General features: G+C 39.0%; 1 protein-coding gene across 2 annotated transcripts in view; it reads left to right on the top strand.

Annotated features, from left to right (window-relative positions):
* Window positions 1-89: 89 nt before the first annotated feature.
* The window catches only part of dpy19l3 (dpy-19 like C-mannosyltransferase 3), a 64640-nt gene continuing 51662 nt past the window's right edge, over window positions 90-13067 (top strand). The window contains exons 1-4 of one of the 2 annotated variants that reach the window (XM_053616523.1): window positions 90-613; window positions 1744-1917; window positions 3020-3119; window positions 3292-3419. In XM_053616523.1, the coding sequence (XP_053472498.1) occupies window positions 1822-1917; window positions 3020-3119; window positions 3292-3419 (324 nt within the window). In that variant the 5' untranslated portion in view covers window positions 90-613; window positions 1744-1821. Of the gene's footprint in view, window positions 614-1743; window positions 1918-3019; window positions 3144-3291; window positions 3420-13067 lie in introns of both variants that reach the window. The other variant, XM_053616526.1, reaches the window with a different exon arrangement.

Raw genomic sequence — 13067 nt, 5'->3', positions numbered from 1 at the left:
TAGAATAGCTCTTAATATTATGTTAAAATGCCATAGACTACTATTTAAGTAATTAATACTTCATACTAACATACATACATACTCCTTTAATACTAACTGATATGGCATATGCTATGCTCTCGCTATTTGTCTTAGTATATATGTAGCAAAGTAGAATGAGAGTATATATTCAGCAGTATCTTGTGTGTGGATATATAGGAAGTATGACATTTCGAGTAAAACCACAGATACGCAGCAAGAGAGCATATATTTATTTATTTATTTATTTGTTTGTTTTTAAACCAAGACTTGCACTTCATTTTCATTTCCTCTTTGATTAAGTCTGGCTTTTCTTATGGGACGCTTGTGAACCGTCCCCTGTGTGTTTCCACGTGGCGCTGCGCTATTGTACGAGCTCGGTTCACCGAGGAGGGAAACAAACACAGCATCAACCGGACACTTCAGGACTAATAACCTGCGCATAATGGAGTTTGATCATCATTAGGAGCGAAGAGAAGACGCGTTGCACTTAAGATCATTCCGACTGCTTGCTTCTGTCTCAGACTCACAGCCCTGCGAAACGAGGAGGCGTTACCACATATCCGACAACCTACCCCGAGCTCAGAGGAACAGGGTGAGACGTGAACTCGCAGGCGAATTTAATCATTATTTAAACCGATTCAATTGCATGCGAAAACTGGGACACCCAAAGGCGCGGTAGCGACTGTGATGGTCATGCGGGGATTCGATGTAGTTCTAGCGGCGGCGTGAGCAGGAAAGAGCGGTGCGGTGAAAAAGGCCTGCGGATGAATGGGAAACACAATCACGGAGATGCGCGCATACACATATGATATATATATATATATATATATATATATATATATATATATATATATATATATATATATATATATATCCCTGCTTGCAATGATGTGGCACTGGGTTTCTGCTTTTGCATCATATTTAGAAGCAGGTTGCTTTGTAAAAACGCATCAGCTATAAATCGCATGTAGCCGCTAAAAGGCAAGCCATAGCTTCAGGATAACGGTCTTTATTTCCAAGCAGAATAACACATGTATATTGTTTGAAGTTGCTTTCCAATTTTCCTGTTAACCCCGAGTTCATTGACTCATTATGCTCTTCAGATTGCATCTTTAGTGTTTATTCTTTTCTGAAAAGTGCATTATGGGAGTACAACATCTATTGCAGTGCATTGTGGCTCTCAGGGGTGTGCTGGATGTTGTACACTGTGCTTTCTGCTATTGAAAACTATTTTCAGGGGAAAGTAGCTAATGCATGCTGAAGGTGCCTGATGACCACAGACTGATCTGCATATTCAGTTCATCGTTGTGATTATTTGCATATCAAAAACGTGTTATATGAAGAATAAAGAATTTCTGAAGACAGAATAGAAAGAGTTTTAGCAGAATAGAAAATAATAAGAAGAATTTCTTTCTTATAAAAAGATGTCCTTTTTGCTTATGGCACCACAAGCTATACTTATTTACAAAACCCTGTCAAACTATTTACATATTTACAAAATGCTAACAGTTATGAAATACTAATAATACCCAATAATTTGCCCAATAAAAATCCAGCAGCTCTGATGTGAGCTGAAGAGTTGTATTGAATTCTTGACAGTCTCTAATGTCTGCTCAAAAATGGCTAGATTCTTCATTAGGTGTGTGTGTGTGTGTGTGTATATGTGTGTGTATGTGTATGTATGTGTATGTATGTGTATGTATTTATGTTTATAGGTGGTAGGCAATTAAGGTCAAAGTTACAATAACTTTGTACACTAAAGAGACCTTTCTACTGACTCTGAAAAACACCAGAAGAAAGATGTCTAGGGTTCCTGCTCACCTGTGTGAACATGCCCTAGGCCTTCTGCAGGGAGGCATGAGGACTGCAGATGTGTCCAGAGCAATAAACTGCAATGTCCGTAATGTAATTATATATAAATATAATATTTACAGTTGCAATCAACCCCCATTGCAATTCAGGTTTATTGTCCAAATTTACAGGCTTTCAGCTGTTTGCAATGAACAAATCAAACAAAAGTGATTGAAATAGTTCACCTCAACGAATGCTTCAAGTGGTTTCCCAAATTCAACTGAAAATGAAACTAATAAAGATTTCTCCAGTTTCAAAATTATTCAACCCTCATATAAAAAATTCCAAAGGGTTCACAAACTTTCAAGCACCACTGTAATATCTATCTATCTATCTACCTATCTATCTCCCTATCTATCTATCTATCTAATCTTTCTATAGTCTCTAAAGGGGTATAAAATGCCCTTATAAGGGTGTCCTGGGTGTTTTTTCAATAGAATACAGATATCAAAGATCTGGATATTGGCCTGTAAGTGTTGGCTGCAGTTGTGATGGCAACATGCATAAAACTAGCTGTGCCCTTATGTTGTTTTGGTGTTGAATAAATCACACACATGCAGGACTCAAATTATGTCAGTGAGTTTGATTAGAAAATATTTAAATCCCTATTTAAAAGCAACACAGAATTTCAACCCAATATTTCCCTTGATACCAATTCTCTGCTAGTTTTAATGCATCCCTACTAAATAGGCTACCATATAGTAAATAGGGTTTACTGGCCTGTATCAATACATCAAGTTATCTTGAGATGAGACCTTAAATAATATGTTTGATTATTTGACGACATATGAGTATATATCAATATCAGGGACAAGAGGGTGTTCTGACAAACTTCACATTGTCCACCTTGTTGTTCCATGTTTTAAAATTGAATCTGCATAAGTATGGTTGAAAGGAGTAGTGTGACTTCTCTTTTCACATTTTTTATGAAATGAAATATTTGAGGAAAAAAGTATAGGGAAAGCATTTTAAAAAGCTAAAACAAATAAAAGCATGGCAATATCAGTTGTAGTTTTGTATTGTAGGATATGATAGAAACCCCTTGTGAATGTAAGTGCATTATTTATAAAATGAAATTGTTGTTCACTTTTCAGGATATTTATCATGGGTCTGTTATAAGAAGCCTCCGTCTCTGTGTGTGTTCCAGGATCTGTGTTCAAACATGACTGCCCTAAGACAGAGAAAAAGCAGTAAAGTGAAGGAAGTGGGTCTTGAACCTCAGAGTCAGCGGTGTGAGCATGCAGCTGGTAACTTGGATAAAATAACTTTTGGTCAGTGCCATTTTCCTGTCATGGACTCACATAGTCTGCCATTGTAGCACAGTAGACTATAAAAGTATGAGGGATTTTAAATAGCAGTGTCTAAGCATTTAATGTAGCATGGGGCAATATCATAATGTAATTATATTTGTGATTTCAGAAGGCACATCATGGTGGACGGTGTTGTGTGTTATCATCGGTTCTATAGTAGGAGTTAGTCTGGGCCTGCTGTGTTGCATCTATGTGGCTACACTTCATGAAAATGACCTGTGGTTCTCCAATATAAAGGTGAGCTTTCAGTGTAATATAAAGCAGTAGATGGTACTGGTTTATGTACAAAGCACTTCATGGAAAATCACTTCAATGATATTAATAAATATTTTAGTCCAATAAAAAAAGTGGAAATTTAATATGCTAGGCAGCCCAGAAGGTTTTTAAGTACCTGTTATATTAAAGTTTGTGTGTATTATTTAACGCTTAAATGTATGAGTATTTCCCTGGCTGTTCGTTATGTACATCAGATAGTTGTTAACCTGGCACTAACACAAACTTAGTTTCAGCCATGATGTCATACACAACGTACCAACAGTAAAAATTTACATTAAATATTTTGTTTTATACACTGTCAGGCAGAAGTGTTTCCATATGAACATGTGGAGTTTTTTTTTTTTTTTTTTTTAACAATGTATTGCAGTTTACCCACTATTGGAAATTAAAAATGGGGAAAAAAGTGTTACATCAACTGCATGATGGCCTAGGAAAACCTATCAGTTGTCACTGTGGCTGAATTCTGATGAAAAGCCAAAAATGACACAGAAATGATTTTTTTTTTTTTTTTTTTTGCATTTTATCTTAGTTTTTTTTTTTTTTAATTTTTCAACCCATAATATACTTTGGCATCGCTACCTAAGAAATATTTTATTTAAATAATTTTATGAATAATTTTACAAAAACAAGGTGGAAATGTTTTTCTTTAGGCTACGTTCTAATTTATTATTTCTAATAATACGGTCTACTTGCCTTGACTATCTGCCTCCTAAGCTCACCTCAGGTAAGAAGCCAGTTTTAAAGGCAGTGGTAAAACAGTCACTCTGCCTTAAGATGTCTAAAGCTTTGCTAGCTGTTAAGTTCTTGTCCGATACCAGTCACAGAACCAGAATTTGGAGCCTGCACTGGCTGATTCCTCTCGTCCGAGCTCGGGAAGAAGTCACATCGACACAATCGTTCAGTGAAAGCTTCTTAGTTTAATGATACAGAAAGCATAGTATATTATACACAGAAATATTGATAAAGAATGATGAATGTCAATTGAAACAGGTTACAGATAAAATCAGAACATCTATTATGTAGGTTTGTACCAGAGGCAAAGAAGAAGAACCAAGAGAGGTAGTGAGGGCAAAAGATGGGGTGATTAGGATGCTCAAAACAACACATACCAAGAACACAAAACAATGTGGTTCCGGTACATCGTGACACAAACTAGAGACCTTCAGAATTGAGACACAGAGACAATGCTATGAAACTCACTTTCCTCACAGAATGGATGCCAAGCTTTGATGAAGCTGTTGGGTAGTTACCTGCAAGAGCAAAATGGACATAAGCATAATCAGCTCAGTTTATAATCAGATATCGGCTGTAAAAACGTCCGTAATGCTCCTACACCATCACTTCATCATCAAAAAGACATCGGAGAGATTACACGCTCTGTACTGATGACAGTGGACCAAAAAAAGAATATAAGTGACCTAATAAGAAGTCATCATAAAGATGTTTTGTTTTTGTTATTTCATATACTTAATATAATTGACCCTCACTATAAAGGTATAAGTCTTTACATTTTGGCATTAATGTTTTTTCCCCCCATATGTAGAATAAGTTATAAATGTAGAGGTAGGTGGGGCATCTTTCAGTGGAATGGGAGTGGAATCAAATACAGTCATGTGAAAAAATAAGTACACCCCATGTTTGGACAAGGAAACATTTCATTGTCTTTGAAACAGTGCCTATTAATAAATGTGATACACTCTACCAAAGGACACATAAAATTGACATATTGTAGTAATTTTCACAATTTAAATGACCAAAAAAAACATTGGTCACATGGAAAAAGTAAGTACACCCCTACATTTATCACACTTTCAAATCCATAATCTGAGTCAGGTGTTCAAGATTGGGTGCCAGTGATTAGAACCTGCTTAGGGAGTGCAGGTGGAACCTGTCTTATTTATACCCCTCTCATATCTAGTGTTTGGTGTTCCCTATGCCAAGATCTAAAGAGTTCTATAAGGCCTTCAGAATAAAAGATTGTGGATGCCTATGAGTCTGGCAAAGGATTTAAAAAGATATTTAAAAAATACGACTGCGAATTTGTCCAGGACTGGCCGTCCCAGCAAATTCACCCTAAAGACCAGACCGTCTGATGCAAAAAGAAGTCTCCAAGAACCCCAAAATTTCATCACAGGATCTGCTAGTAATTCTTGCAACTATTGGTGTCAAAGTGCATGCCTCTACAATCAGAAAGAGATTGCACAAATTTGACCTGCACGTGAGGTGTACCAGGAAATTGCCTTTGCAAGACTACAGTTTGCCAATGAGCATATAGGCAAAGACCAGGCATTTTGGAATAATGTGCTCTGGACAGATGAATCAAAGATGGAGTTGTTTGGCCACAGTAACAGCAGACATGTTTGGCACAGACCAAAGACAGCTTTTCAGGAGAAGCACCTCATACCGACTGTGAAGCACAATGGTAGAAATGTTATTGTTCGGGGTTGTTTCGCTGCCTCAGGGACTGGACAGCTTGCATTCATTGATTCAAGTATGAATTCTGCATCATATCAAAGAGTGCTTGAAGATAGTGTGAGGCCATCTGTCTGAAAGCTGAAGTGCAACCGAACGTGGACCTTTCCAACAAGATAATGATCCTAAGTACACTAGTAAATCCTGCAAGGAATGGCTCAAAAGAAGAAATGGAGAGTTATGCAATGGCCTAGTGAATGCCTGGCTTTGAATCCCATTAAAATGTTATGGGGGGATTTCAAACAGGCAGGACATGCAAGAAAACCCTTAAACATTTTGCAACTGAAAGAATATTTCATGGAAGAATGGTAAAAAATTCCAGCAGCAGTTGTCCAGGTGGATAATGCCTACAAGTTATTTCTACTAAAGGGGGCAATACTAGCTTCTGGGGCCAAGTGTGTACTTACATTTTCCACAAGAATATCACATCTGTTGATAGTTCTGTTGAATAAATGCTAATGTTCCTTTTTTTTGTTCAAGTACATCTTTATTAATAAGAACTGTTTCAAAGATGATCAAATGTTTGCTTGTCCAAAATACGTCAAAAAAGCGAACAATTTCCATGGGGTGTACTTATTTTTTCACATATTTAAATGTAATTTTGTACATTTTTAACTTTAAAATGCTAGAACATAATCTGTGATTGAGATATGTGTAAATAAGGCACCAATTTCAGTTCAGGAAAGCTTGTAATTTTCAGAACTATATATAGTAGAAAATGTGAAGGGTGTGTGGTGGCCTGGGAAAATACTTCACATGGTGATATTTTGAATTTTTTCAAGTATAGTGTGTGTATATATAGTTTTGAAAACTACTGGCTTGTATGAATTGAAATATATTTCCCTTTTGCATGTATCTCAACCATAAGTAAAGTGTTAGCAAAGTGTGGTTACCCCCAAAAGTGAAAAGGGAGAAAATTGAGTTGTAAGATTCCATTTGATGATGTTGCAGAAGCATTGCGTAAATTTTTACAGCTGGTATCGGTTTATGGATGGAATTCAATTATGTACATTTCACTACCTTTTTTTGCCTTATTTTTGCATTCAACATGCTCATGAAAATGAGAGAGACACTGAAATAGAGCATTGCAGCTGAGCTGTTCTGTAGAGATACTGTTAGTGTTGGAGTCTGTTTAGATACTGACCTTTGGTGAGTGTACAGAACAGGAGCATTGGAGACTGAGCACCATTCTGCAGAGATGCTTTGATTGTGCTTAGAGACTGTGCACTGTTCTGTAATGTCAGTGTGAGAGCATCCGGGACTGTGTACCCTTCTGCGAAGAAACTCTGATAGAGCATTGAACGGTGTGCACTATTCTGCAGAGACACTGTAATAGAGCTGTGGAGACTGTGTGGTGTTCTGTCAAGCTGCTCTGATAGAAAATAGTGTGCTTTAAATTCATTGTGTTGACTCATTATTAACACATTAACAACCCAAGTTAATTAATAAAAGGAAGAAGTCTGCTCACCAGGCGTAGAAGCATCAATCATTGACTTTGTGAGGTTAAATATTCATTGATTAAATATGAATAAATTTTCAGCACAGTTATCAGAGTCCCTTTCTGTTTACTGAAGAATTGTCAGTTCTCAAGAATTGTTATTTTGTACTGTATTGTTAATGTGCATCTATTTTTAGCATTCAGTGTTTAGAGTAAACTTAGGCAATATTGATTTTCCATACTTGCGATTTGCTATTTTTAAATATTGTGATAAATGATCAAATTTTGCAGACCCCATAGCCTAGAAAGACAGGAAAATGAGCATTTCAATCATTTCAAAACGAAGAAAATTTCAAGATGGCTCCGGTGGGGTCGGCTACCGTCATGACTGCTCCGTCACTTTTTTGTATACTTTTGTTTAATTTCCACAACTTTCTTACTTTCTACCTCTTTTTCTTTTCACCATAGCTACTGTTAGCTACGACAGAAATGCTCTTATTTCTGTTGGTGTAGAAAACACTCACCAGTTGTTGCCTTTAGTACCAGAGCCATCCTGGCCTAGTGAGATCCTTAGAAGGAACAAAGGACGCGACCCATACTGGCGGCCCTGAGAGAAACAAGCTGGAGTCAGGAGTACTAAGCACTCTCCTGCCTAACATCCTGCTAGCCAACGTCCAATCTTTGGAGAACAATCTAAATGACCTCAGGGCCAGGATCAAGTTCCAGGGGGACATTTAGGACTGCAACCTCCTCTGCTTCACCGAAACATGGCTGAACCCAGCGGCTCTGGACCACGCCATGCAGTCGGCCGAGTTCTTCTCCATTCACCGCGTAGACAGAACAACAGAATTGGGGAAGTCAAGGGGAGGTGAAGTTTATCTGATTGTGAACAGCAGCTGGTGTGAGAGTGCAAACATTGTTCCATTAACTATTGACCATCAAATGTCACCCTTTCTACCTTCCACAGGAATTTACCTTGGTCATAGTCAGCGCCGTTTATATTCCACTTCAGGCAGACACAGACACTGCTTTATGTGAGCTTCATGATGCTCTCATCATTCATCAGACAAATCAACAGGATGCTGCGCTCATTGTAGCGGGGGACTTTAACATAGCCAACCTCAAACATGCAGTGTCAAACCTCCACCAGCACATCACCTGCCCCACAAGGGGCAAGAGAAAACTGGACCATTGCTACACCCCATTTAAAGATAGCTACAAGGCACAGGCTCATCCACCATTTGTAAAATCGGACCACGCCGCCATCTTCCATTGTTACCACCATCTTCCACCATCATATAAACCGGCAAATCGCAACTCCCGGTTCAGAGGGAGTTTGGACGGACCAATCGGTGACCACACTGCAAGATGTGCTAGATGATGCAGATTGGGACATGTTCTGGCATAGCTCTGACTATATCAAATTGTTTATGGAAGCGGTTGTGGGATTTATCAGGAAACTAACAGATGATACAGTCCAGAAAAAAAACAGTCAGAACATTTCTCTACCAGAACCCGTGGGTAGATAAAAACATCCGCGATGCTCTGAGATCTTACACTGTGGCCTATAACACAGGGCTCGCTGCCGGGTACACGGACAAATATAATGCTATGTCCTACAACGTGCGCAGAGCATTGAAGGAGGCATAGCGGTGCTTTGGATGGAAACTAGAGACACAGTTCCAACAAGGTAGCACTAGAAACCTGTGGCAGGGACTCAGAATAATAATGGACTATAAAACGCCACCCTGATGAATGCAGACACTTTATATGCTCTTTTCAAGGCTGCAGCAAACAGCACCTCCGACACAGTCAGCGTGAATGACTGCATGCAGACGAAGAATGCCATAGCGGAAAATAATTTCATCATGTCTGAGCATGATGTGAGGATGACTGTCAGACAGCATCACAGATTGGGTCCTTAGAGCCTGTGCTGACCAGCTAGCACTGGTGTTCACAGAGAGATTCAACCTCTCCCTGGAACAGTCAGTAATCCCTACGTGCTTCAAGCAGTTCGCCATCATTCCTGTCCCAAAAAAATCCCAGCCCCCCTGCCTCAACAACTATCGTCCTGTCGCCTTGACATCTGTTGTGATGAAGTGCTTGGAAAGACTGGTCAGAGACTTAGGATCCAGTACAATTTGCATACCGCCCAAATTGCTCCACAGATGATGCCATCACACATCACCTCCACACTTCTCTGTGCCGTCTGGGCTCCAGGAAGGGAAATTATGTGAAAATGTTGTTTGTTGACTACAGCTCAGCATTTTACACTATAGTTCCCTCCAAACTCACCACCAAGCTGGAGGACCTGGGTCTGAGACCGTCTCTGTGGATCTCCAACTTCCTGACGGACAGACCACATGCAGTTAGGGTGGGCAAACATGTCTCACCCCCCTCACCCTCAGCACTGGTGGCCCCCAGGGATGTGTATTGAGCCCCCTGCTGTACTCCCTGTACATCTATGACTGTGTGGCCACTTCCAACTCTTCCACCATTATTAAGTTCTTTGATGACACTGTTGTGTTGGGCCTGATCTCCAATAACGACGAGATGGCCTATTTAGAGGTGATTTAAGAGCCTGGAGAACTGGTGCCAGGAGAACAATCTCCTCCTGAACATCAGCAAGACAAAGGAGCTGGTGGACTTCAGCACAAGGCAGGAGAGGAGCTACCATCCACTCAAGATCAACAGGACTCCAGTGGAGTGTGCGGACAGTTTCCGTTACCTTGATGTCAACATCACACAGGACTTGACATGGTCCTGTAATATCAACACGCTGGTGAAGATGGCTCGTCAGCATCTTTTCCTCCTCAGGTGCTTGAAAGACTTTAAACTGCCCTCTAAGGTGCTCAGGAACTTTTAAACCTACACCATTGAGAGCATCCAAACAGGAAACTTTACAGCCTGGTTTGAGAATCGCACCATGCAGGATTGACGAGCTCTCCAGAGGGTGGTGCGAATAGCTGAGTGTATCATCCCTTACCTGTAGTCCATCTACAACAAGCAGTACTGGACAAAGGCCAGGAAGATAATGAAGGACCTCAGCCATCCCAACAATGGACTGGTCTCTCTGTTACAGTCAGGGAAACGTTTCCATTCTCTGAAGGCCAACACAGAGAGAATGAGGAGGAGCTTTTTCCCCGCAGTCGATTCAGGCCCTCAACCAGGGGAACACCAAGGACTAGAACCGGACTTACACGTACAACATCCACTACCTCATCCTGCCTGTTATTACATTTTTATATCTTTATATTCGCTCACACCATATTTTGCATTCCATACAATTTTGCATTCCATACATACACACCTCAAATTGCACATGTATATTTTTTCTATTCCATTTAGTATATTAGAATTGTATTTTTTTTTCTTTTTCAGTTTTGTAATTTTTGTATTATATTCCAAATTGTAAACAAAATTCTATTAATATTTTCTAGTTTTATTCTTTATTCTCCATTATATTATATTCTTTTTATTATATTTTTATCTTTATTATATTTTATTTTATTTTTATTCTCTTTTATATAATTGTGTAGTCATAGTAAGCATTTCACTGCATGTCATACTATGTATGGTTATGTATGTGACAAATAAAAAAAATTATTTGAAATTTGATTTGATAAGGAGAGTATGGGACAGCATAATAATATTATCACCTGTGCAGTCGGAAACTGCTGGCCGGCAGTGGCAGTTGCAAAAAACTTAACTGGATGGTGGATTTTTACATGATTCTCCAGTAATGAGTAATATACATTTTTTCTTACATCTTTTCCAATCATCCTTTCACAAATTGTTGTTTAATGTCCACATGGCCGACACTTTCACTGTTCTGTGGCCCAGTGTTTGAACAGGTCTGAGCATTCATCAGTGCAGGATACTTTGCTATGTGCCAAACCTACATTGTTAGATTTTGTTTGACATTAATGAATTAAAAACATTCTCCATTTACCTTGACTGAAGGCAAGGGTGCCCAATGAGTCTGGTCGATAGCATGTGAGGTTCGGAGAAGGGGACGGGGCTCCAGGTGGTGTCCGTTACTATCAGAGCATTCAAAACACCTGTATCATTCTAGATTTATATGTTGATTGGCACACCTCCCATTTATTGGGTAGAAAAAGGCAGCATTTCTGCTTTTTTGTAAGTGATAACTTGTACTAGACCAGTGGTTCTTAACCTGGGGGTAGTCTGAAACATTGGGCTGGTAAATGGTAAGTCAAAACATCAGATCTAAACAGTTTACCAGTCTGAGGAGGACATGTTTTAGCAGTTGCTCTTTTATGGTTGATCTTTAGATATTAGCCCTCAGGCCAGTTTCAAGTATCGCTGTATCAATTTATGAAATTAACTCGCATACAGAAGTATTCCCAGGGCTCATTCCTTTTGTTTTGCCTTGAACTCTATGGCATTTTCAGACAAGATAAAGAAAGAGATATGGAGAAGAGTAGATGGACGCGTTTACTTGATATTTCCGGCAAAGCGCTAGCTGAGCAAAGATTGTAAGATCTGACATTCTCCAGGAAATTAACTGACCTTTTTCTTCATGATATGGGTTTCACGGCATAATTTGAAACTGAGATATTTGCACCCAGAGTGTAAGTAATCTAAGTTGCTGTATAAAGCAGTCGATTATAAAAAGAAATATTAATTTACACGTGAGGCCAAGGCAGTAGTTTCATGTTACATCATTCATAATTTTACCGGTATCTGATTTCAAACTGTCCTCACATCTCATGGATAGGGCATTTGAGTAATCGCTCATAGTACTGTAGCAACTAGTAATGCACTGATATGAAAATCACTATTTGATTCGGATCTCCAGTAATTTGTGGAACACTTCCAGAATTCAGATTATAAAAGATACATAACAGAATAATTGGCTAAAAAGTCTTAATTTTTTTGTCAATTTTATTTATATGACTTCCTACTTCCTGAATTTCTAATATGTTGGACTAAATAGTATGTAATTTTCTGTGGTGGCCTGGGAAAACCCTCCATATGGTGAAACTTTGTCATTTTCTACTATATAGTACTGAAAACTATGTTTTCCTGAACTGACATATTCCTCTTGCATGTATGTGAGTCCCTTTGGGATTTCATGATTTTGCGATTGCAGAAATGAATGCAAAATCAAGCAAACTCTGCAATATTCGGAGGAGCTTGCAAGTATCATATAACATCATCACAACGCACAGAGCCAAAGCCCTCTACAATTAACTTACGTTGAACATAAATACATCTAATATAGATTTCATTTATTCATTTATTACTCTATATTGCTTATCCTTTACTGTGAACTGTTCAGTATTCCGTTTGTCTCTTATCAATAACAACATAATTGTTACGAAATGGACTTGATGCGGAAGCAATTGCAGATGAATGTCTTTATTTACAACCAGAACTTAACAAACAAGGATTGCGGTCTAAACTGGAAAAGCTATAATCGAGGTACTAAACATGAGACTAGGTTCATGCATGGAACAATCACATGGCACGAAAACACGACCGCTAGCATCCAGATAGCTCACATATACTTGGCGTCTATACGTTTAATTCTCGAACAAGGTCAAACATAAAACGAGGTCTAAACATTAAAATGGGGAGGTCTGGGGAGGTCTCACGGGGACGTCTCAGCTCCGGAGCTCCAGCCCGGGGTCAGTGTGATGACCTCGGAGCTTCCGCCTGAAGTCAACGTGGCA

This window comes from Ictalurus furcatus, chromosome 27 (assembly GCF_023375685.1).
Source record: "Ictalurus furcatus strain D&B chromosome 27, Billie_1.0, whole genome shotgun sequence".
Classification (NCBI taxonomy): Eukaryota; Metazoa; Chordata; class Actinopteri; order Siluriformes; family Ictaluridae; genus Ictalurus; species Ictalurus furcatus.
The sequence above is the reverse complement of the archived record's forward strand: the minus strand, read 5'-3'. Positions and strand labels throughout refer to the sequence as shown.